Source organism: Plectropomus leopardus, chromosome 22, assembly GCF_008729295.1.
Source record: "Plectropomus leopardus isolate mb chromosome 22, YSFRI_Pleo_2.0, whole genome shotgun sequence".
Taxonomy (NCBI): domain Eukaryota; kingdom Metazoa; phylum Chordata; class Actinopteri; order Perciformes; family Serranidae; genus Plectropomus; species Plectropomus leopardus.
In genome coordinates, this window is record NC_056484.1 from 7,084,072 (window position 1) to 7,107,344 (window position 23,273).

At 39.8% G+C, this 23,273-nt stretch overlaps 1 protein-coding gene across 1 annotated transcript in view; it reads left to right on the forward strand.

Moving 5' to 3' along the window:
• LOC121961353 (ankyrin repeat and sterile alpha motif domain-containing protein 1B-like) overlaps nucleotides 1-23,273 on the forward strand; it is a 283,009-nt gene that overhangs the window by 176,314 nt on the left and 83,422 nt on the right. Inside the window, 1 exon segment of the mRNA XM_042511305.1 lies at nucleotides 21,819-22,480. Coding sequence (XP_042367239.1) covers nucleotides 21,819-22,480 — 662 coding nt within the window.

Sequence of the window (23,273 nt, forward strand, 5' to 3'; positions counted from 1 at the left end):
ACTTTGCTGTGTGGACGCCAAGCAAACTTTAGACTTTAGGATTGATTGTTGTCATTCAAGGCTGTGAAGATACGCACTTAATGCTCGAGATCTCTGGAATAATAGTAGTTGCATTGTACAGTTTAAAACAGTTATTTCTCTAAGGAACGTTTATGGACAGAGAGTGCATTGCAGTTAGACGTGGAATGAATGGAACAGGGTTTATACAGTCATGAAAAACCTGGAAAAGTCACAGAATTTGCAAATAACAATTTCCAGCCCTGGAAAAGTTTTGGAAAACTAAATATGAACTAAATATGAGTTATATTTAAATACTCTGTTTTAATCCTTTTTTTAAATAATATATATTTTAAATTTATTTATGTAGTAATGAAACAGAACCAATAAGGCGTATCTATTCTCGTTTCAGAGAATGTACAGTTGAGTTTGCCTCAAAGTCATAGAAAGGTCCTCGACATTTATTGCTAAAAAGGTGTAAGAACCCTGATATAAACTAGTCAGTCCAAAATGGGAGATCTTTGTAGAATCTGACATATATCATGTTCATTCGATTGCTGGTTACTTGGTGAGTGGTGAGGTTATTTCAGCACCATTCAGTTATGGTATCAATAATACATGTGCACACAATCACTCTGAAGGTCAATTTATTGAGTGTTTGTACAACACACCACCTTTGGCCTTGTGGTGCGTTCATTTGTTAGCTGTCTTGATTATTATAAAGCTGCTCAAGCTATATAGTTTTTATGGCTAGTGTCGAAGCCTCTTGTGTCATTCACTTTCTTTGTTGCCTCAGTGCTGGTATTGTTTAAACTCTTTCAGCCTGGAAACCAAATTAAACTTTGACCCTCTTGCTCTTGGCTCCAGGAAACTAAAATCATATTTCCACTGCTGTCATACTTGAGCCAAGAGGCAAACACCTTAAAGGCTAACAACAGCTCTTCGAGAGAGCTGCTGGACTCTGATGGACTGTGGGAGGAGTGGAGGGCTCACCATGAAAACTGAAATATCTTTGTCTCAGGGGAAATAAAGATACGATTCTATATCAGGCTGAAATTGACCAAATATAGGCAAGTTTCAGAAATAATTTTAAAGTTTTTGTCATATTGGCTTTTTTTTACCCATGATTTCAGCCTTCGGTGTTACAGTATGTGAGCACTAATAATAATTCCTCTCAGGGTTTTGACCTTTAGAAAAAGTCCTGTGGGTCTGACAGATGTATGGCCGCACAACATGCCTTATTAATGTTAGACCTACTGGGGTTTTTCCTCGGTGGAAGAGCATCAGTATTAAGGCTGGGTGCACTGTGATATGAAAGTTGAAGATTATCATACCATATACATTTAATGATAATAATAATAATACTGATAGTAATAATACACTTTATTTGTATAAAACATACAAGAAATGCAGCCCAGCCTACTTTACAACAATTAAAATGACATGCACCAAGTCCCTCACATTAAAAGACATAGAAGACATTAAGACATATAAAAAAACGCATGTAAAAATAAGAAAAGATAAAACCCACTTGATGATACTAGTAAAAGTAAGATTAAAAAATAAGGACAAAAATAGAATGCACCGATACATAACATAAGATGGAAAATAAAACCCACTGAGATAATATTAAGAAAAATAAAGCTAAAGATAGTGTATAAAATGCATTTTGCATAATTTTCTTTTAAAAATATTGAGCGAGGTGTCGTCTCTGATATCAGTAGGTTTTATCAGTGTTTTTATCTCCGATATTTTTAACAGAGACTTTTTATTTTACTTTACTATTGATTCTTTTATTTTAAAAAAATGTTCAAGTCTGAAATATAGCAATAAAACATTTGTTAAACCAAAACTAATCCGTCTATTCGTAGTAATATTTGTACTGGTATTGTTATCTTTTTAACAATACCATACTCTATTAAGTAAAGGGCTTATATAACCACTAAGTGCCAAAGCAGGTAAAAATAATGGGTGCCGTCAGAAAGTGATATGGTGCATACTTGCAGTGCTACTGTAGCTGGCATGCTACCTGGGAATATGCTAGTGCACGTCAGTCACAATAGCACTTCAACCTACCATGCTAACCGTCAGTTATTACCCGAATTACAGTGATTCCATTGAAATTAATGTTTTTTTTATATACTATTATTTCAAAAGTTTTTGAGGTAAAAACTGAAATTATCAAGTATATTAATCTCACTCAATCTTAATCTCTCATGTGTTCGGCTTGGAAATTAGGATGCAAACGAGCACTTTCAGCTGAAAACTCTACCAGATATCTTAAAAACTCTCCAAGACAGCAGCAAAAGATGCTCTATTAGTCTCGCTGGGAGTCTCTTTTACTGTCAGAACAGATGAAACACTGTTAGTTTCATCTGAACTCCTCGGTATCCCGGTGCCACACTTTGCTCCAGACCTCCGTTTCCTTTGTGTCACTTCCTAGTCACTCGCTTTATGCGTTGCCATAGCGACGAGATTCCTTGTTGTCATGGCAAATTGGTGGCCGTAGCGATAGTTAACTGCTGACGTGGTTATGAATACTTCCTTCTCTCACCTGGGTTTCAGTCCAACTGTCCCTAACACCCCGCTGATATCAGGCTCTGACAGACGAGGCAGAACAAGGGAAGTCGACCAGGGAGGGTTTTTCTCTCTTTGTGAGTGTGTGTGTGTGTGTGTGGATGTGTGTGTGTGTCATCCAGGAGCAGTTCAGAGGCCCATCTAGTCTTTCATCTGTGTAGTGCCTAGAACGAAATGCACATTCGTTATCAATCCACAGGTGTGTGCACTCACACAGACACACTCACACACACACACACACACACACACACACACACACACACACACAGTAGTGTAAAACTGAATGAGACATCTTCATCTACTATTCTCATTGAAGCATCGCCTGGCATTTATGTAACCGGAGTGTGTTATTTCCCTGTTAAACCTACATAATGACTCAAGGGCCTGACACTGATGTCTGGCTAATGTCATCTAAGGACAGACTGAGGAGCAGTTATTGATCACAGTGTTGAAAAGCTCCACACTTGCTCAATTTACTGTCAATTTACTTATCAAAGTCATTTTGGGACTGCTAAGTTGTAGATACATGAGAATTTTATGACGAAGAAGATGCTTTAATAGTGATGCTGGTGATTAGTTTCCATGTATTTAGTATGGATAGCTATGGGTAGTATATCTTATTTGCATTCATACTCCTTGCTATGTTTTTAAATAAAAGAGGGACATTTTCTGATAATGACATCTAGATTTATATTTGAGACAAGGCAGACATCTCTATGGCCAATATCTCCAACACCAAAACAATACATGTTTATAAATAGCACTACAGATTAGATATTTGGATATTTTTGTGGCACAAACTACCCAGAAATTTTTCTGTATTTCACTCCTATTTAGTGCATCTTTATCTTTATCTTTATCTTTATCGTCAGTTAAAAACATTAACTGTCACCAGCATTACCTAACAGTAACAAGTTGCAAGTCAGTTATTATTTTTCCTCTCTTTTTGGATTTTCCTAAATTTAACCCAAACACTCTACTTGTATAATATTATTTGCAGCATTTGAAATGTTCCTATGATTTTTGCTTGAGGTTGACTGTTGATGCAAAAGCTGTGCAACTCGCACCAGTGGAGGAAAAACTGTCCTCTCCTCTTCCTCTCTTTAAATTTGATTAGAGTTCACTTTGAATCTCTGCTGTCAGATGATTTGCTGTAACACCGCTGTCAAAACAGGTAAAAAGTACATTTACATCCGGAAACTGCAAAGCACTCATAGTAATATGTGTACGTGTATTTTGTGTGTGTCTCTCTCGCTCTCCTTGCCTGAAGATCCAACACCAGGAATAGATTGGCACCAATTTATTTTTCCATTTAATTTTTTCTCTATTTTATTCCCCTCCTCCTTCTTTTTTCTGCTACTCTGCTCATCCCTCCTGCTCTCTCTACTTATTAGCTTTATAAGGCCCATTGTGGGGTTTCCATGGTAACAAGTGGCTTACAGAAAGAGAGACAGAGAGAGAGAGAGAGAATGAGAGAAAGAGGGAGTATATATGTATGTGGGTACAGAAGGCAAAGAGTCACAGAATTCAAAGGATGCCAGTGAGAAAGAGAGTGGGTGAGAGAGAGAGAATGAGAGTCTAACGTTGCAGGGTGGGGGGAGCTGATGATGAACGAAAATCATGAAAATGGAGAAATGAAATGTGAGATTTCAAGGGGTTGGATAGAGAAATGAGGACAAGAAAGTGAAGGAAACATTTTTTTTCTTGCCTGCACACCATAAAAGGTCTTTCCTTCCTTCCTCACAATATTCGTCTCTCTCTTTTTTATTCCTTGCATTTTCTTCCTAAAAATCCTGAACCGCTCTTCGACTCCAACCCAACATTTATACATAAATCTCCGGCCCTGCAGCACAGTATGCAGGTGTCAGCCACCTGCGTGGGCAGTTGGATAAAAAGGAGGCCTATTTATAACCCGATCCATCACTGGTGCTGCTGTTGATGCTACAGAACTACAGTTTACGTAATGTTGGACATTGCCGGAGAAGATATTCCCTCAGTGCCCTCGGTGCACAGTGCCAAGTGCAATGCAGTGTTATGCAAAAGCAGTGCAACTGTAGACGCAGTTGTCCTCCATGAATTATGCAGTGCCCCCTGCGACAAGTCAGTAACAAACAGGCACAAACCTGCAGGTCTGTATTATTCATCTGGAGGCTTTTAAGTTGCTGCGACACCTCACAGCTTCTCATACACACCTGGTTAATACAACATGGGACACGTTCTAATGTTTTTTTGCCTATCACACCAATATTTGAAGCTCCACTAATCATTGTTCTAATGTAAGCGATGGGCCAGTTTATAGCTTTTTAGCTTTTTTTTTGTGTGTGTGTGTGTGTGTGTATGTGTGTGTTAGTTTCTGTTTTACAGACTAAAACTTAAATGTTTTGATTTGGTTTTTCTGCTCTCACAAGCAGCAGGAAGTTGTTTGTAGAGAAAAAGCTCAGATAAATCTGCTAAGCACTTAATGTAAGACAGACACAGTTATAACCCTTCTTTATACACATTTTCTGTCTTGGCTTGACGTGGTTTGACCCAGCTCATCAGCCCAGCATGGCAAAGATTTGCATCTCCATACAAAAGGGCTACCCACTTAAAGTTGTGCTTTTAACTGATGATGCTCGTCTTGAGTTGATGGTGTTCATGAGCAGTGCCCTTTTCAGCATTGTTTACTGTTGCACTTTGCAACTTTTGTTTGTAGCCAGCTGCTTAATGTCATGGGTTTTATGGCTGTTGTTTTCGATTTTGCTCGGCATCTACCACCTATTGCTTGAAGTATAGAAACGGGATCTCTGAGTGGATCTAGAATCGTCACTGAATGTTGATGCCGAATTATCCCTAAGTGATGGCGAAGACCATCTGACAACACCGCGACTTGCTTGGATGTGCTTTGACGTGACTCTAGAGGTGGTCCATCTTGGGGGCAAGCTTGGCACAACATAGCGTGTTTTAACTGGTAATTGAAAAGCAAATAAACACAAAATAGTTTGACTTGGTGTGAGCAAAAGTGCCAGTGGAAAAGCCCTATTAGCGACTAGCTGGAGCACATAATGGAGCACTTGGCAGCTAAAGAGCTAGATGTTTACCTTATGAGTTGGTGGAGAACAAAACAAAGTTAAAAGGAACGTTAATATTTGAGTTAGATTTGTCAGGTAGCCAGAAGTACTACTCCAAATGAGTGCTGATGTTAATCCTGCTCAATATGTTAAAAGGCAACATGTTAGCCAAAATTGTAGTCTCTTGTCATGCTTGCTGCTACTTCTCCAGCACACACAACAAGCATTTAAAAGCAAGCCACAACCTCATACTAATGCGATTACAGCAGGCAGGTTAAATGCACTTTGCAGTTTGCTACAAGGTTTTTTGGTGGACTTCTCTCTGGCTTTATGTTCGATAGGACAACACTTCATCCTGCTTACCCTGATTAACGTCATTCTAGTCCAGATCACCACATCAGGCTGGGTACACTATGTTTTATCTGCGGTGTTTAGCATTTCAGACAGGAAAAGCATTTTTTCCTCTCTGACTAACACACTTAGCCTCGCTTTATGAAATACTCATTTGATCTACATACATAAAATTTCTCACGTTTTTTCTGACATGTAAGACTTTTAAATTACTGTAAGAAAATTAAATTGTCTTAATTAGTTGTGGAAAAACAGCTGCCTGAAATAACATGACATCATACTCTCTTCATAATGCAAAAAAACTGCCACAAAGGGGCAGAGTGATCGATGAGCTCTTATAGTTAATGAGCCATAAATGGCAAAGCTGCTCCGTATGTGTGTGAGTGCGGCACCGGCTGTGTGTTTACTTGAAAGACCTAAGTTCATTAAACCTCCAGTGCTTGATTCAGTCCTTTTGTTCTGAAATATCACACGCTCCACTTGTACCTTGACATCAGCTCACAACTGTGTGCACACCCTTCTGCGCAAATGCACAATAGGTTTGTCAGCCTGCTGCGCTTGATCATTAAGTCATACTCAAAGTCAGCAGCGCCTTTGTTTGTAGCGTTAATGTGACGGTCGTGCACACACATGCCCATATACACATGGATTTTCTCATGGACACCTCAGCTTTGCCCTTTCCTTTTTGTCATGTACAATCACATTTGAAGCCATTTCCTTTTTGTGTGTTCAGTATAGCCCAAAGCTTAATGTAATAAACCTAATTTGTGGCCACTGATAATGACCATTTACATATTTAATTATAACCATGCCTGAAAGGTATTCTATGCAAGATTTTCCTAAATTGGCATGCAGGTGAAGTTATTAAAAAAGGCAGCAACCAAGTGCCTGACAGTATGCAGCACGCATCCAAGGGGATGTTAGAAAAATCGCAGACACAGTGCTGAATATAGCAAAACAAAACACCATCCTGGTAATGGCTTTCATATTTCTTTTTTTGGCGATGCTGTTGACAAAAATTAGCCAGCAAATGCTTTTTTTGCAAATAAAGTCATATATTAGCGTGGTGTCCAAATGGAGGGCATGCAAGTGGAGGCAAAGACTAAAAACACTGCGCAAAAGCCAATGATTTGCGCTGTTTACAACTGTTCCATTTAGTCAAAATTGGAAAGAACAAAGGCCTCTTTAAGTCCCAAGAGTAGAAGAAAGTGAAGTGGAGAAGTAAAAGAAAAAAAACTCACTGAGAATCAGCGGCAGATGTCGATAATAAACCTCCATCCTTAGTCATGTTTATAAGTGTTCAGCATTCTTTGAGTTGGATGCAATTACAATGTGCTGTTTCAGCAGACCTTTGGGAACGATCAGGCAAGTAGTAAGTAGAAAAAAAGTTTCTTGAGTTAGCTAACATTAGCTAGTAACACTAGCCGGACAGTTGTGCATCTGGGTACAGAGTTGAAATATAAAAAAAACAGTTATACTCAACCACATTTACTCACTCGGCCAAAAACAAGATGTTGGTCGATAAAGTCTTGGACCCAACCACGTACAAAATAGTTGTAGTAATTGTATGCTTTAATCAGCTGGCAGAGTAACGTTAAAATGTAATTTATAACAACAGTCGTGCCAGCTTTGGATGAATGAATCACATCCAACAAGATAACTACTGACGACTGCGGCTCAGAAGCAGGTTATCCCCTTTTCGGAAGACTGGCCGCCCCCAGCTCCTCCAGTCTGCATATGAAAGAATTCTAGGGCAAGAAGCTGAACCCGAAATTGCTCCTTATGACTGTGTCATCGCCGTGTTAGTGTGTGTGACTCAGTCTAAACTGAGTAACAGGTGGTACCTTGTTTGGTAGCTTAGGCCACTCATGTGTGAATGTGTGTGTGTGGCTCAATGTAATTGCATTTACCGTACTGCCAACTTCCAAGCCATGCAGTATATGAATTTATTTCTTCCTTTTCTTCATCTGAATTTGTCATAATAGTCACATGATTGCAAACAACCTTTCCTGCATAACATAGTTTTCCCTCTTTTTCTCCTCATTTTGCAATAAGCAGAAAAGCATTGTGACTGTCGGTAGACTTGCTCTCACTTTACATAAAATGGCAGGAATTTTCCCTGCTGTTCTACCCAGGTTGAATGTGCTGAATGTTTGCCTCCCCCCTGTTGTGTGGCAGAAGGCAAATGTGATGAAATTATAGCTCTTTCTGCACTTTTGCACTCAAGGGTGAAAGAGGATCAATCAACGATGAAAGCTGTTAAGTCAAATTTCACAGGTGGGAGAGAGAAGGAGAAAAGTAGAGACAAATCCAGCAATTTTCTTGTTTATGGGGTTTTGTTTCTGTCTTTGCAGAATACCGTCTCTTTGTGAAGCTTCTAAGTGATTCAATTTTTGGGACACTTTTTAGTCAGTGGTGTTGAGTCTTATTGTTTCTTACAATCAGTCGTCCTTGTATACACCTCTCTGATACAGAATACGTTCGGGCACCGCCGGTCTTTGTAGTAAAATGTCCTCTCCAAACTGTGCGGCCCTCAGAGATGTAGCTCTAATTACCTCCAAATTTCCATTGATAAGCAGGATTGTTTTGATCACACGTTCTATGCGCTTGTATTGTTCAGTTTTGACCTCAGGCATTTCTGCTAGACAGTGATGTGTGTTTGATTTAATTTGTCTAATAATTTGATTTACAGCCACATACCTACAAAACTAACAACACTCTCATCAGCCTCAGCTGTACTTTATATTTAGTGCTAATTAAAAAATGCTAACATGCTTAACTTTTATAGTGAACTTCATAAAACAGCTTAAAGGTATATTATTAGGAATTGATGGTTACTTTTTGTAAACACAGCAAGCCACTATTCATTTTCTCCAGGATTTTGCAGTCTGTTTTTGGGATTGTTTACAGCCTCAAATGCATTGTTTTATTTTCTCAATGACATTGTGAAGGCAATTGAAAATTGCAAAAAGTTCTGTCACATATTCTTTGCTCATTATTGTAGGGTGGGGTAAACAGATAATCATCTGTGATCAGCTGTTGCTGCCGACACGGTACTGAAGAACTGTCTATGTGAGCCACTCTCCTCCTCATGTCTCTGCCCGATTAGCAAGAGCTAACATGTCACAACTTGATGTTATTCATACTTGTAATATTTTGCTGCATGGGCAGAGGCCCGGCAGCAGTAGTTAACATCCAAAACAGAGCCGTTAATTTCACAATGACACTAAAACAGCTCAACTTCATCATCAAACCAGTTAATAACCATTGGGTGATTTTAGCCGTGTTATGCTACAAGTTAGCCCTGTCACTGTGTAAGTGACTCTGTCAGGCCCAGAGCTCACACTCCTAGAATTAGTAATCTCATGATAAACAGAGGGAAAGACTGAGCGAATCAATACACTGCACACAGCTCGAGCGAATCAATACACTGCACACAGCTCTACAATGAAATTAGATTTTAACAATCTTAAAAGGTAAAATTTGCAATAAAGTTGCAGCGATTGGATAAGACTGTAAGGTTGCAGATTGATAGAGACTGGTGAAAGTGAAACCAACACTAACTTCATTCTCATTGTGGAACAAGCTTTCTCCACAGGGCGAATCGCCTCACTGTATTTGCAGTGGGGTTTTTTCAGCACTGTGTTTGCAATTTTTGTTGGGCGCCTGGTCGCTACCCTTTAGTAAAGTCCTGACATCATGCTGTTATTGGAAAAGATTGCAGCTGATAAATGTCTTGAAAATAGCAAATTAAGAAGAAAATACAGTCAGAGTCTATGCAGATAAATACACTGTCACACACTACTACTGGGTCATACATGATGCTTACTTTTATCTGAGTCCAAACATTGTTTTTTAGGAAAATCTTGCATAATGTTACTTTAACATCAGCATGTTACTGTTGTTATTGTAAACATGTTAGCACACTGATGGCAGCAGTTATCTTAAAGAAGTGCTGTGCTCAAGTACAGCTTCACGGAGCTGCTAGCATATCTGTACGTGATGGTGAGTCATGTTAAGAAACTCTGAACACAAAAGAGGCTCACACAGACACGCAGACTCAAATCCAAACAACAAAACAGAGAGTAGAATTCAGTCAGGTGCGGAGAGGAACTCATCCCTCTGTTGATCCCATTCAGCAGTAGTGACGAGGACAATAACGGACCTGAGTGGACTGAATAAAGTGCAGATTTATGGAGTACATTTTATTCTTATGAGTGTTTTGTCATGCTACCTGTGACAATGATGGAAATGAATTCTGGGTGTTTTGTCCCTAACACAGTCTGATGTGTTGCATCTCAAATATATTTATATGTCCTCACCAAAGCAAAATAACCACACATGCTCATTCAGGGCTGAGATACAAACACATGCGCACATGCATCCCACACACGCATGCACACACACACACACACACACACACACACACACACACACAAACACACAGTTTATTGGTGACAATCTTGTTTAACTCTCACTGTCCCTCTCCGTCTCACACTTACAGTACACACTGACACACACACACACACACACACACAAATGGAATTTCAATGAGTGTAGTGAGAGACTGCTGTCACTCCCAACTTCAGGAGACTTGAAAAATAGGTTACCGCGGGAGACGAGCCAGTTGCCGTGGCAATATACTCTGCGTACTTGAATCAGGAATGAAAGTGTGGATTCAATATCTACAGACTGGCCCCTCGCTACCTTAAGGCTGGGGTGACATACATACTATCAGACATGAAGTAATGCTCTCAGCAGGGAGTCCCATCCCTCCCATTCCTGCCGCCCACAGGAGGAGCAGGGGGTTAAGACTGTTTGCACCCGTTTGTGTAACGCTGGCCTGGTGTCACAGATCTGACGCTGAGTTTTTAGCATGCACATCCAGTCACAAAATGCAAAAAAGATGAAGATAGGGAAAACTGTTCCCCAGTTTAATCTTGGAACATGATAAGCCAGTGAAATTTTCACTCAGCATTGAAATAAATTAAATTAGAGATGCAGATTTGGGGATTATATGTATTACTTTATGTGATTACTTTCTAGATCTTGTGGAAGACCTCTTGACAGAAAATGATGAATAATCAATTTTTTTAAAAAACAAAACCTGCTGTAATGCTTTAGAGTAAGCAGTTTGTGTTAAACTACATCACATTTCCTAACAATTGTCAACCTGACTTTGTTGCACCTTGAAGGGGGCATATCATGCTCATTATCAGGTTCTTATTTGTATTTTAGGTTTGTATTGGAACATGTTTAAATGCTTTTGTCGAAAATACTTTGACTTTGTCATTTGGTCTGAGCTGTATCTACCCTCAGTATGAGATGCTCTGTTTTAGAGCTGTAATCTTTAAGACCCCCTCCTGACAAAGTCCAGTCTTCTCTGATTGGTCAACATTTCTGGGTCCTCCATATCTCAGTGTCTCTCTAATGGACAGCTGCGGTGAAAGATTACCAATAAAAGCTCTTATACCAAAATCTTCAGAACAGGACATGTCCCAGCAGGAATATGATCCAAAATCTAAAACAGATTTACATTTGCAATTAATATTACATGTTTCCCCAACATTAGCATGTAGCTACATGTAGCAGTGTAATGCAAACACTTACATTACCACGTATTGAACAGACGATCAGATGATGATAGAATAAAATCCATCACAAATCAACATCAGCTGGTGTCGAAGGTAGAAAAACATGTTAGAAACAAAGTATTCAGAATGTTCTAAACCCAAAAAGGGGTGAAATAACGACACCAGTAGCCACAATTTCATGTCTCCCGGACGTCAGGATGTAGTCACGTAGCAGTGTAATAGTGTTGTTTTATATATAAATATGACTTTAACTTAAAATTATGAAAGCCAAATGTTTCTTTTACCTCCCCTCAGACTAAAAAGTTTGTTTTTGCGTTACTTCCATATTCAGTGCTTTTTGCTAATGCAGAAGTATCTTGACTAGTCACTGGGACTTATGAGGGCTTAATATCCGACCTTTGGTGTAATTGAAACTCAGTGCTACTTAGGAATGCTTTTATGCCTTTTAGCTAATGCTTGTGGCATTTCCAACAGCACTTGAAGGCAGCACTTCCACAGCTCTCACATGCAATTCATTGAATTTCCTGTTACCTTAACACCTTCTCAAATCAACGATCTAGACTTGAAATAATATCCTTTCATCATCAAACCAAGTAGCAGCCCATCAGTCTTACTTAGTCTTAGCCTAGCACCGACCTAGTGCTAGCTTAGACCCTGATAATGATTTATCCAGGCCGGTGGCGCTTAGGAAACAGGGTTCAGTCTTAAATCTCTGCGATGACTGACAGCTCAGATATTACTCTGTAGTTTTTAATAACAGTCAGTGCAGCCCCAACAGAGATAAAGTGATGAACACGGCGCTATCAGTTGTTTGGATCATCTCCCAGCTCCTCCTGCCATCACACACAAACACACTGACACAAACACACACAAACACACAGAGGAAGACATCCCACTGTATGAGAGATTGTGTGTGTAGTATTTATAGTGTTTGTGCATCTGTCTGCATTCACGGGCTCAAAACCGACTGAAACGATAAAGGCGTGGCAAGTTTATCTGTATTGCACCTTTGAACAACAAGGCAATTCAGAGTGTTCTATAGAAAGTCATTAAGAAAACATACACAAGGAGCACCGAGCAACACAGAAAGACACAAGATTTTAATAAGCGTAAAACACAATAAAACAGAAGATAAAAAGAAGAAAATAGTCAAATTAACATTTGATTTGAAATTACAGCGCAAGATATGAATATTCGAAATCAATAAAATGCTGTAGATAACAAAAAAGAGACACGAAATGGGAGGTTTGGCATCCTCCATGAAAATGTTGATGTTCACCAAGAAAGGCAAATGTTTTACAGCAGCAGTTGTTACTGCAAAACAGAATGGAAAATTCATGTCATTATACTGTGCTGCACAGCGGCAGATTGGTTAGAGCACATGTTCACACACCTTGCAATGTAAGTGGGCTCCACTCTTCTGCAGTGCAGTGCATTTGGGTATCAGATTTTTCCATGCAGTTCATTTCATATTTCTGCATTTTCAGCAATGCTCTGAAACACATTCAGCTGTCAGTGTACACAGTGTTTTTTCTACTTGAAATTGGGGTTGAAATGGGAAACTTTTAGTGACCTCTCCGGCTGTTCGCTCTTCTTACTTATCAGCAAGATTTGGGTTATAGAATGTGCTTGGTGAGCGTGGAGTCAGACGACATGTCAGTGACTGGCGGGGTGACTTAAATGCGAGGGATAACTAGCTCTTCCTTTCTTTATCAGTGAATCCCAAAAGGCGTGAGGTTGGGTAGAGGGGGGAGAAATTACAACTGATCTAAGAGCTGGGTTTTCAACACGCTGACATTTAAGCTATGGTGTTTTATCTTTATTTCGTTGGGGCTGCTGCTTGTCGGGGAGAATCATTTTGAGCCTGGCAGATGGATGTCGCAGACTGATCCAAAAACCGTCCATCAGTAATTTAACTCCAGATCGGCTCAGGATAACGACGCAGCAAGATGACTCGTCACATCTTTTTTGCAGATGCAGATTTACTGTTATTAAATAGTTTTTATCACTTTTTTAAAATGGGAATTTAAATAATTTCATGACTATCTGTCAGTGTGAAAATCAGTAGTAAATTACGTTTCTTGGATAAAATTCTCCAGAGATGATGCAGCCCAACCTGCTGTGTGCTCTGTGGAATGAATGGATTTAGTACCTCAGATCAAACCTTACTCCCATCTCCCCGGTTTCTTTTACCTCCTATTCTGACATATAACCTCCAGCTCTGTATCCCCACTCTTTCATTTTTCCACCTCTTCCACCCCTCTGCCATTCAATCTCTCATTCTGTCACTCACTTATTTCTCCAGCCACTTTTCTGAGCTCTCATTTGCTTCTGTCTCGCTCTCTCTGCCTGTCATTCACTGTTATGTGCTCTCTGCCCGCCCCCTCACTTTCCCTCAGCCTCGCTGCTAGTTATCAAGCCTTCTTCAGCTTTTCAGTTGTGCTGTATTGCTACAGTTTGCCTCTCATAACTCATTTGCTCTATCTCTCTTTTTTTCTCCCTCGCTCTGTCGCCCACTCCCTACCTCTTCTCCCTCTGTTTTCTTTCCGCCCATCCTGAACAGTGGGCAAGAAACTGGTGGTGCTGACCGCTGCAGCAAGAATTTATTAATGAGCAATTAAACACGTCTGAGATTCTTGCAGCATGTGTGAAAATAAGGGAAAGTTCTCTAATCAAGGATATACAGTTCATTTTTACCAGCTGTGAAAGCAGAGCTGATTTTGTTTGTTTGTGTGTGTGTGTGTGTGTGTGTGTGTGTGTGTGTGTGTGTGTGTGTGTGTGTGTGTGTGTGTTTATCATCATCACAAAGTATGTTCCTTAAGACACCTACTGCAGAGGGGACTACCTCAGAAGCTATTTGAAGTATTTTGCCAGATGTTCATAGGCCTGTCTTCCTGTTTATGGACAGATTTTTCACAACCATGCAAGATACAGTCATGAAACTTTGCATGTGGCGCTTTGTGCACCACAAGCCGAGTGCCATCTACAGTAGTAAGATTATATGGGAGAGATGGCAGCCATTGCTACAGCCAATATCTCCAACACTCTGCATCTCACACTAAAACAATGAATACTGATAAAAAGCACCACATGTAAAAGGAAAAGTTATGTATTTTGTACTATGAGATTAATTGTCCCTTTAAGCCACAGTAGCCATCATTTTACAGATGCCTCTCCCCTTTTGTTTTTCCCTCACTTTGACTTGTTCTGGATTTAGACATTGTATAAAGGGCTTCACCTATAATGCAGGTGCTTTATGAAGTGATGACTTTCATAAGAAATAGAGAAAGTTATTCTGGAGAAGCTTTACATGCCAATATTAGACAGTTAAAGACAATATCAATGCAATATAATATATTCTACTAATTCTAAGCAGTTTTTTTGAGTAGGCACTGTGTTCACACTGTAAAATACACAAGCATACTCAAAATACTCAGTATTCACAGTAAAAAAGCTTCCACTATTGTCTTGCATTGCCAAAAGGAAATGGAGAAGCTGCTTACAGCTGCATAGCATTGCAACAAATAGCAGATGATGGTGAGGCAGCTGGAGGAAGAGTTTAGAAAACAAACATTAAAAAAACGTGTTAAATCTTTGGAAGAAGATTTAGCTTTTTCAATTCAAATAGCAGTGTTATTTCAAGTCCTTGTCAGATTGATGTTTGTTTGTGCATGTACAGACCTTTTTTGACAGTCTGACATAAAGCAGAGGTGTAACTAATGGCATTCATCATGCTGCATTCCATTTAAGTGTACACGTTCCAGGCCTTTGATATTGTGCATGCGGCCTCACTGTTATGGCTTACTGAGGTCCCTAAATCGAACTGAACCATTGTTAATGTTTTTAGCTATGCCTGTGTTTTTACTGCAATGACAAGTTAAAATATCTACTGTGGAAAAATGGTTTATGACATCATTCCCTGTTCCTACAAAAAGGTAAAGCATTTTTGTTTTATTTTACTGCAAAAACAGGATCCCAGAGCACATACTGTTTACAATATGATACAGGATGTAGGACTGCGGCACAGATGTATGTGTCTAAAATGCTTAGATATAATAAGTAATAAATTTAAGTTTTTTTTAAAGGATGCTTCCTGTCTTGAGACAGCAAAGCAGAATATCCACCGGTGTCAACAAACAAGCAGTGCTCACAACAACAAAAAGTCCACACACACTGTTATATAAATATATTTATTGCTTTGGCAAAACTAAATTAAGGCTGTAGCATTCTGACTTCAGCCCGGGCATGCTGATCTGACCGGTCCATCTGAAACAGACAGAGGCAAATATATTGTGATACTGTACTTGTACAGCTAAGAGATGATCCAAACAACTGATATCACTTGATACTGTACAAACAAGAGCCTGGTTTGTACTATTTTATCAGGTAAAACGAAGCAATAACAGCAAATTCATGCAACTTAGCTAATTTACAGCTAGCTGGCTAACCTTTGCTGGGTAAAGTTATCAGTATGTTAGTTGGCTGGCTTGCCAAATTACTTCACTAGCTGACGTGATAAATAATGCATACTTATGTATTATGACAGTGTTGATTAAGCCAACAGTAAATGATGTAACAGTACAAAGCAAAGGTGAATAACTAATGATTGCTTTTGCCAAGAGCGATGCAATGCAGGGGGGACCTGGCCCAGACCTAGGCTAAGGTTAGCCAACTAGCTGTAAAGCTACTCTGCACAGGTCTGCATTTGGCTGCTTTGTCCATTACTTCAAAAAGTAATTTGCAAATTGAAAATAAAATAATGGAAAATTGCAGATATTAACTTTATTAACTTTATTCTAAATATGATTGTATTGCATTTTCCAGCATTCTATCAGCACAATGCCATGCAATCACATTAGGTATTATGTTTGTTTTGGCCAATGCCCAGGTGCTTGTTTGTGCCTGCGAAGTCCATTTGCAAGCAACATAATGCAGACTGCAGTTCACGTTGTGCATATCATTGTGCAACAATACTCCAGTGTCCAGCAGCAAAGCCCTTAAAAAAATATGACAGATCTGGAATTGGGACGCAGCAACCATATGCTCCTTAAACCACTGGACACCGCAGAAGAGATTACTTTTGAGTATTTTCTTTCTATAAATAGAAATGGTGTTTAAATACATTGAATAAACTCTCCATTTCACATCTATTTCTCTCCCGCCCACTCTCTTCTTCTCTGCCTGTGCTCCAATGATAGGTGGGTGGTGGGAGGAAGCACACAGCTGAAGCTTTAGCCTCTTGCAGTTTTGAACTTGAGGAAGTGATGTCGTCATACATCGTTGCATCAGTCAGTCAATCAATAACATCAGTCGCTAAATCAGCCATTGCTTTTATTAAGCGCTGTGTATTAATGATGATAAATGATGATAAAGATATATGGATTGATCCTTAACTAGTACAGTTAATTCTGTACATGTAACACTGAGACACACTTGTCTTCATTTGTTGCAAAAACAAACACATACATTACTGCAGTTGTTGTCTTGAGATGAACAGCAGTTATCCAAATGCCAATCATTTTCTGGGCTGAGCTGCTGCGTGCTACAACTTGTGTGTGTACTTGTTTCGCAATAAAAATGCAGGTATGCAGAGTGATACAGCTGCCGTTTCACCATTTGATTCTTAGACGTTGCAGGATGATGAGTTGCTATTAATGTGTACAGTACATACAGCACGATTGTTCCTTAGTCTGAGCCGATATTGCTTTGGATGCCCAGGTAAGACACACATGCACACACACACACACACACACACACACACACACACACACACACAGAGGACGATTTGTGAGGCTGCAGAGTGATTAGTAGGCTTAGGAATGAATAGGTAATATAATGTAGGAAGACTATTGATTGTTTGCAGGGGAAGAAGAAGAAGAGAAATGAGTTTCCTCCCTGTAATTAGCTGCAAATTGTCAGTACGCGGATACTCTCATCAGTTAAACTGCTGTTTTTTCTCTATCTATACCTGAGATACATTTAAAAAAAATCATGCTTGTATTTCTACAGCTGCCCTTTTCCTCGAACCTTTACTTTCAGACTTGCAGATATATCAGCTCTACGGCTGTAATTGTTTCTGTCTAGACAAAAACACACACCTGCTGATTTGATTGCTGTGTTTATCAGCTGTCCACTTTTCCCTTGCCCTCCTGAAGGCTGAAGACACTCAACCACCCCAAAAAAAACAAACAAAAAAAAACCCTGGGAGAGATGCCGGCGCTGGGGCTCTGTTACCATAGCGACCAACAGGCTCACCTGTTGCCAACGGTTGTCATCTTTAAAAAAGAGGAGAAGCAAAGAGAGAGTGGTGAGGGATTGCAAAAGAAATGCAGAAACACCACTGTGTGAATGTAAAATAAAATGTCACTTACTGATGCCTTCATGTTGCAGTCACAATGTAGGAATTGTTTGCATTAATCACATCTACAAATGTTAAATTCCTTTTATGATCTCCAGAATTCTCCATTTGTAATTACTATAATAAAAAATATATTTGAAGTGTATATAGATAAAATCATCATGACATTGTGCCAACAAAGTAGATAACTCGCAGCTCATTTCAGTTGTAGAGATATGTAAAATCAGCAAACTTGTTTATTCCTGTTGTCATTTTCAGTCATAACTGTAACATGTAAAGAAATATAGTAGGTTTGGCCACCAGAGTTCAGTCTCAGGTCTCTACTGGTGGAACAGGCAGTTAAGCTGAAAGACACCGTGACACCCAGTGGTGGAGGGATAAGTTATAAGACTGTAAACAGCTGGCAGCAAAAAGAAACTGTGGGGAATGACATATTTATTACATCTGACTTAGTGAATTAAATATTTATTCGACCAAACCCGAGCAGGTGTTTGTTGGAAAAGTGGACTTACTAACTAGATGACTAGTTAGAGTAACCAAGATGATTTGGATAAGTTTTATTTGTGTCTGTCGAGTTTTGAATGAATGAATTGATTGAAATGTGTTTTATGATGAGTTAACGAGGCAATTAAGCATTTTCAGTCTTCTGTGACTGAGACGAAGTTGAATTCAAAAGTTGAACAGTTGTACTTAAGTAAAATAGGTGAGAAAATTACTTTTCTTTACATTTTGTAGTTTTCTATTGTGTATTTGTTAGTCTGAAAAGCTTTAAGTAAGCAGAGTACTGCGGCTGTGCTTTTTTTATGAACTGTGTTGCTTTTATAGCATCTTTGATGAACCAAATTTACTGACGGGGAAGCCAAACAATGTGCTGCTGTGGATGGGAACCACAACAAAACTCGTTTTAGCCACCCCAAAAAAATTCAATACCTGTTCATGTTTACACTGTATTTTGAGTATTTTCTTCACTTAACCTCACGTACTAAGCAATAAGGCAGCAGTAGACAAGCAACTCCAGCGTTCTGTTAAAATGACAGTGTTTTTGTCAGTGGAGTCTTGTGGCTTTTTATTTAACAGCATTAATTTCCGTACAGAAAAGGCTGTGTGATGACAACGTAAAGTAGTGAAAATATTCTAAGTGTAGGTATATTTAAACTGAGATAGATTTTTTTACAAGGCTTAAAACTAAACAATTGAGGTGGTGTTTGCTCAGCGCCATTGAAATGGAGAATATCTAGTTACTTTAAACAGCATTGTACAATAGATCAACTATTGTCTTACCAGTTAAAGTGTAATAACTCACAAAAGAGATTTATTGACGCATTGTCAATGTTCTTTGCTATTGATGGATGGTCAAACTGCACTTGGAAGACAATGCAGGCAAAACAATGTAGTTAAGCTCTGAAGAAGAAGGATGCCTCACTGAGCATTTATGCTGATCTCTTGGCCACTTAGTCCTGATTATCCTGTAAAATGCGGAGGATTAGTCATAACTAAAGAGCTCTCTGTGAGAAGGAAATAATGACAATTTCAGTCTATGTAGCACTAGAGGATGACTCATTACCTGAAGACTGTTAATGGGTGGTTTGTACTTTTAAACACAGCAGACCAGTGCAGTGAAGGTGCAGTAAAATGGAGCATTCATATTCCACATGATATGAAATTGCTCTCCATTCGAGGACTGGTGTTAATATCGTTGCTATTTCTCCCTCTTTAATTTTCCCACAATGTGAAGAGGTAGAGCATCACCACTTCTAATTGGCATGATTGAATCCAGTCGGTCACTTTTGTGGAGAAAAAGGAGTCAAATTTTATGTCTCAGCTTATATCATGTGATTGTTTCATATGGAAATGTGGCTGGATGTGCCAAAGACAGTCATGAAGTGCTAGCTAACACTGGCTGACAGCAGAGACTGTTTGCGTGTGTGGCGGGTGAGGAGGTGGTAGGCAGCAGGACTATGCAGTCAAATGACGAGATTGTAAATTCGGTGTGTGTGTGTGTGTGTGTGTGTGTGTGGAGCAGTGGGGTACGTGCAATTACTCAAGTGACAGCTTTGATTACAAGACTGCATTTATGTGAGTGTGGAAAGGCAGTGTTTCTATTCATTCCAGTGACTACGTGATTATGAGACTATGTGAAGCCTGTGTGTTTTGATACTTATCATTGTTTACATGACCTGGAACACACACACACACACACACACACACACACACACACACACACACTTTCAGCTATTTAAAGAATGCAAGGCGGCAAGGCAGACTATTATGTTGTATTATGGTTAAATCTGCAGACGACTTCAGAACAAAGATCCTGCAGGTTTCATATGTGTGTTTGAGCAGATCAGGGTGATGTCATCTTTACCTGCTGATGGATTACCATGCACACCAGCCGCTCTGCCACTTATAGCCAATTATATACAAATTGCATAGCTGCTGCACACATTAAATTGGCGCTAACCATTACTTTAGTGTCTTAAATTAATGTTAATGATGTTGTTGTGTTTAAAAATGTATGAATGTTTTTTTCATACTGTTAGGCCCATTCATTTGTTTTCATTAATTTCCATTCAAATCTGAGTAAATTCTTGAAAGTAGCTCAAGATGTTTAGTCTGCACTTAGTGGGCATCAAGTCTATAATTGTTTTCAAAGTTACTAATAATCGTAAAACATTATTTTAAAAAGTTACTAAAACCCCATTCTCCTGTGTGACTCTAACCCCACCGAAGTCCTGTTGTCGTTTGACCCATCCACCACCCCTCTCTCTCCCCCAACATGGACTTTCTTGCTCTTTATACATCACCTGACTTTCTCTCGTCATACATTTTATGGCCATGAAAGGTTGTCACCTAACAATAAGTATAAATGACCCATATCTGTGACGCTTTTAACCAAGTTCACACCTCCTCTAATCATTCTAAGTTGATAAATTTGGCATTTAGTTTCAGTCACAGTATGTCAGATACTTTATATTTAAACGATAAATAAAAAAGAGCTGGGCTAGAGCTATTTCCTCAAGGAGCTGAGTTACAACCTGAATCTCACTGGAACATTATGTTATTCGTGCAGTACAGTCTTGTATTGAGTTGGAGATTTATCATTATGACAATGCTCTGGCAAAGTGTAATAAATAATCGCCGTAGAATAAGAATAAATAACGCACCGCTTATTTTGCATCTTGTATCACGAGGAGTACATCTTTTAAACATGGGGGACAATCTGCCTGACCTCAGGTGTAACTTGTTTGCAGATGTGAACATAAGCGTACACAAACTGACAGGCGAGTAGTCAAGCAGACGCACACAGACTTGCATTTACAATTACACTTACATACACAGAATCAAAAGAAGCTTTCAGCGGATTCCCTTTCACCCCACTGCACACAGACAGTGGGCCTCTGAAAGCATCCCCTCAAAAAAATAAAACCAGTCAGTGGTGTAAGAACGTCTGCCCCGATGAGTTTATGCATACATGCACAAGTTCAGACACCCAAACACCGGTTTTGCACCCAGACAGTGAAGGAGCAGGGGTGTAAAATCCAAGTCAGGAGTTCTTTTTATTTTTCCTTGGAGGAACAAACAGCTTTTCAACAGGGAGGCAGAGGATGTATTACCTCGTTCTTATCTTCCTATTTGCAGCTTTAGTTGTTTTGCCGTATTAAGTTTTTTGCCCCGCTGTTTTCCTGTCTATCTGTTCTGTTGTGTACGAAGTATTTTGCTCTCCACTTTTAAATATTATTTTGTGCTTTGTTTGCAGTGAGTATCTATGTCGATCCGTCTTGTTTTTCTTGTTGAGTAACTTCATTAGTGTGCTGTTGTTGTGACAGGACCATTTTATGCAAATCTCTGTGATTTGATCCTAATCAGTTAATGTTTTTGTCCTCCATGCAGACGACGGGCCTTATCAGCGAGACCCGGCTCCTCCTCCTCCTCCTCTCTGCTCTTCCTCCACATCCAGTGCTCTGTTGGAGGAGCGCAGGAAGAGCCACATCCCGGAGGAGTTTGCAGGCCTCCTTCATGGATCTTCCCCGGCTTGTGAAACCCCTGACACGCCTTACCACCTTTACAACCCCAAACCCCGAAAATATGCCTCTACGGACGTCCAGAGCAGCCTGCTGCAGACCCCGGAGTTCAGCATCGTGATCGGAGGAGGACCAACTCAGATCTTCTCCAGGTCGGGGAGCGAGTCATCACCTCAGAGGACTGCCAACGACCCACCGAAGCCACAGGTGGTGTACCGGACTATCTTCCACACTAGGGTCAACCAGGACCAGGCCCGACCCAGGAACTGTGAGCAGGCGGATCCCCCTTTTGGCTGGTCGACGCTGGGCCACCCACCATCCAGCTCCTCTGGTCAAAACGGGGAGGTTTCAGAGTTACGTGGTATCCAGACAGGAGTTGTGCCCAAGGGGACCTCATCAGGTGCTGGCTACGAAGAGAGGGCTTGCACCCTGGGAAGGATGAGGTCCATGCCTCGCAGTGTGTTGGACCTGCAGCTGTCCAAGTCTCTGTCCAAGTCTGATTCCAACCTGGTAGCTGTATCTCCCATACAGGTAAGTTGTTGGGTTGGGCTGGTGTGAAAATGTTCGAATAGGTTTGATATTAAGCCAAACACTGGACCGGTACATTTTACCCATTTAACTAGGTGTCCCGCATGATTCAGCAGTTAATTCTGAGTGGAAAGTAATGACACCATGTCCCCAGAAAACGAATGTCCGACTATCTCTTCGCATCGTGTAACACCGGAGCTTTCCGTCTGCACTGAAACCATTAAATAAGCACCTCTGTTACCTCATGTAAACAAACTGCTTAATTATCAGCTGTGCGCTCAAGATCAGACTGGGGATGTAAACACTTAAAAGATGGGTGAGTAAGCTATTTGCTATTTTCCTAAGTTTCTCATATGACTTTTTGAACTAGAACACACACGTTTTATCTTGTGATATGTACTGGAAATGATAAACGAGAAAACAAACAGCAAGTAACATTAGCCTATCTTGTTTTTAGCATGGTCATTTGCTTTAGCAGAAACTCTCAGCTTCCCAGCAATCTCCCTCCAGCCAGGTGACACTTTGTTTAGGTGTTTGTGGTGAAAAAGTATATTTCACATATATAATTCCTGATTTCAGCTTCAGGAATCAGTTGTTTGTCATCCACTGTTGCGCTTTCAAAGCGAGCATAAAATATATATAGAGGCAAAAGCATCTGTTAAAAGTTCAGCTCACCTGTGACAGTAGTTGCTCCACTGGTAGGTTTACAAACATATTAGGCTAATATTTATCATGCTGTCATAATGCTTAATACTAATGCAATTCAAATTGGATTTAGCGCTGTGGTAAGCTACTT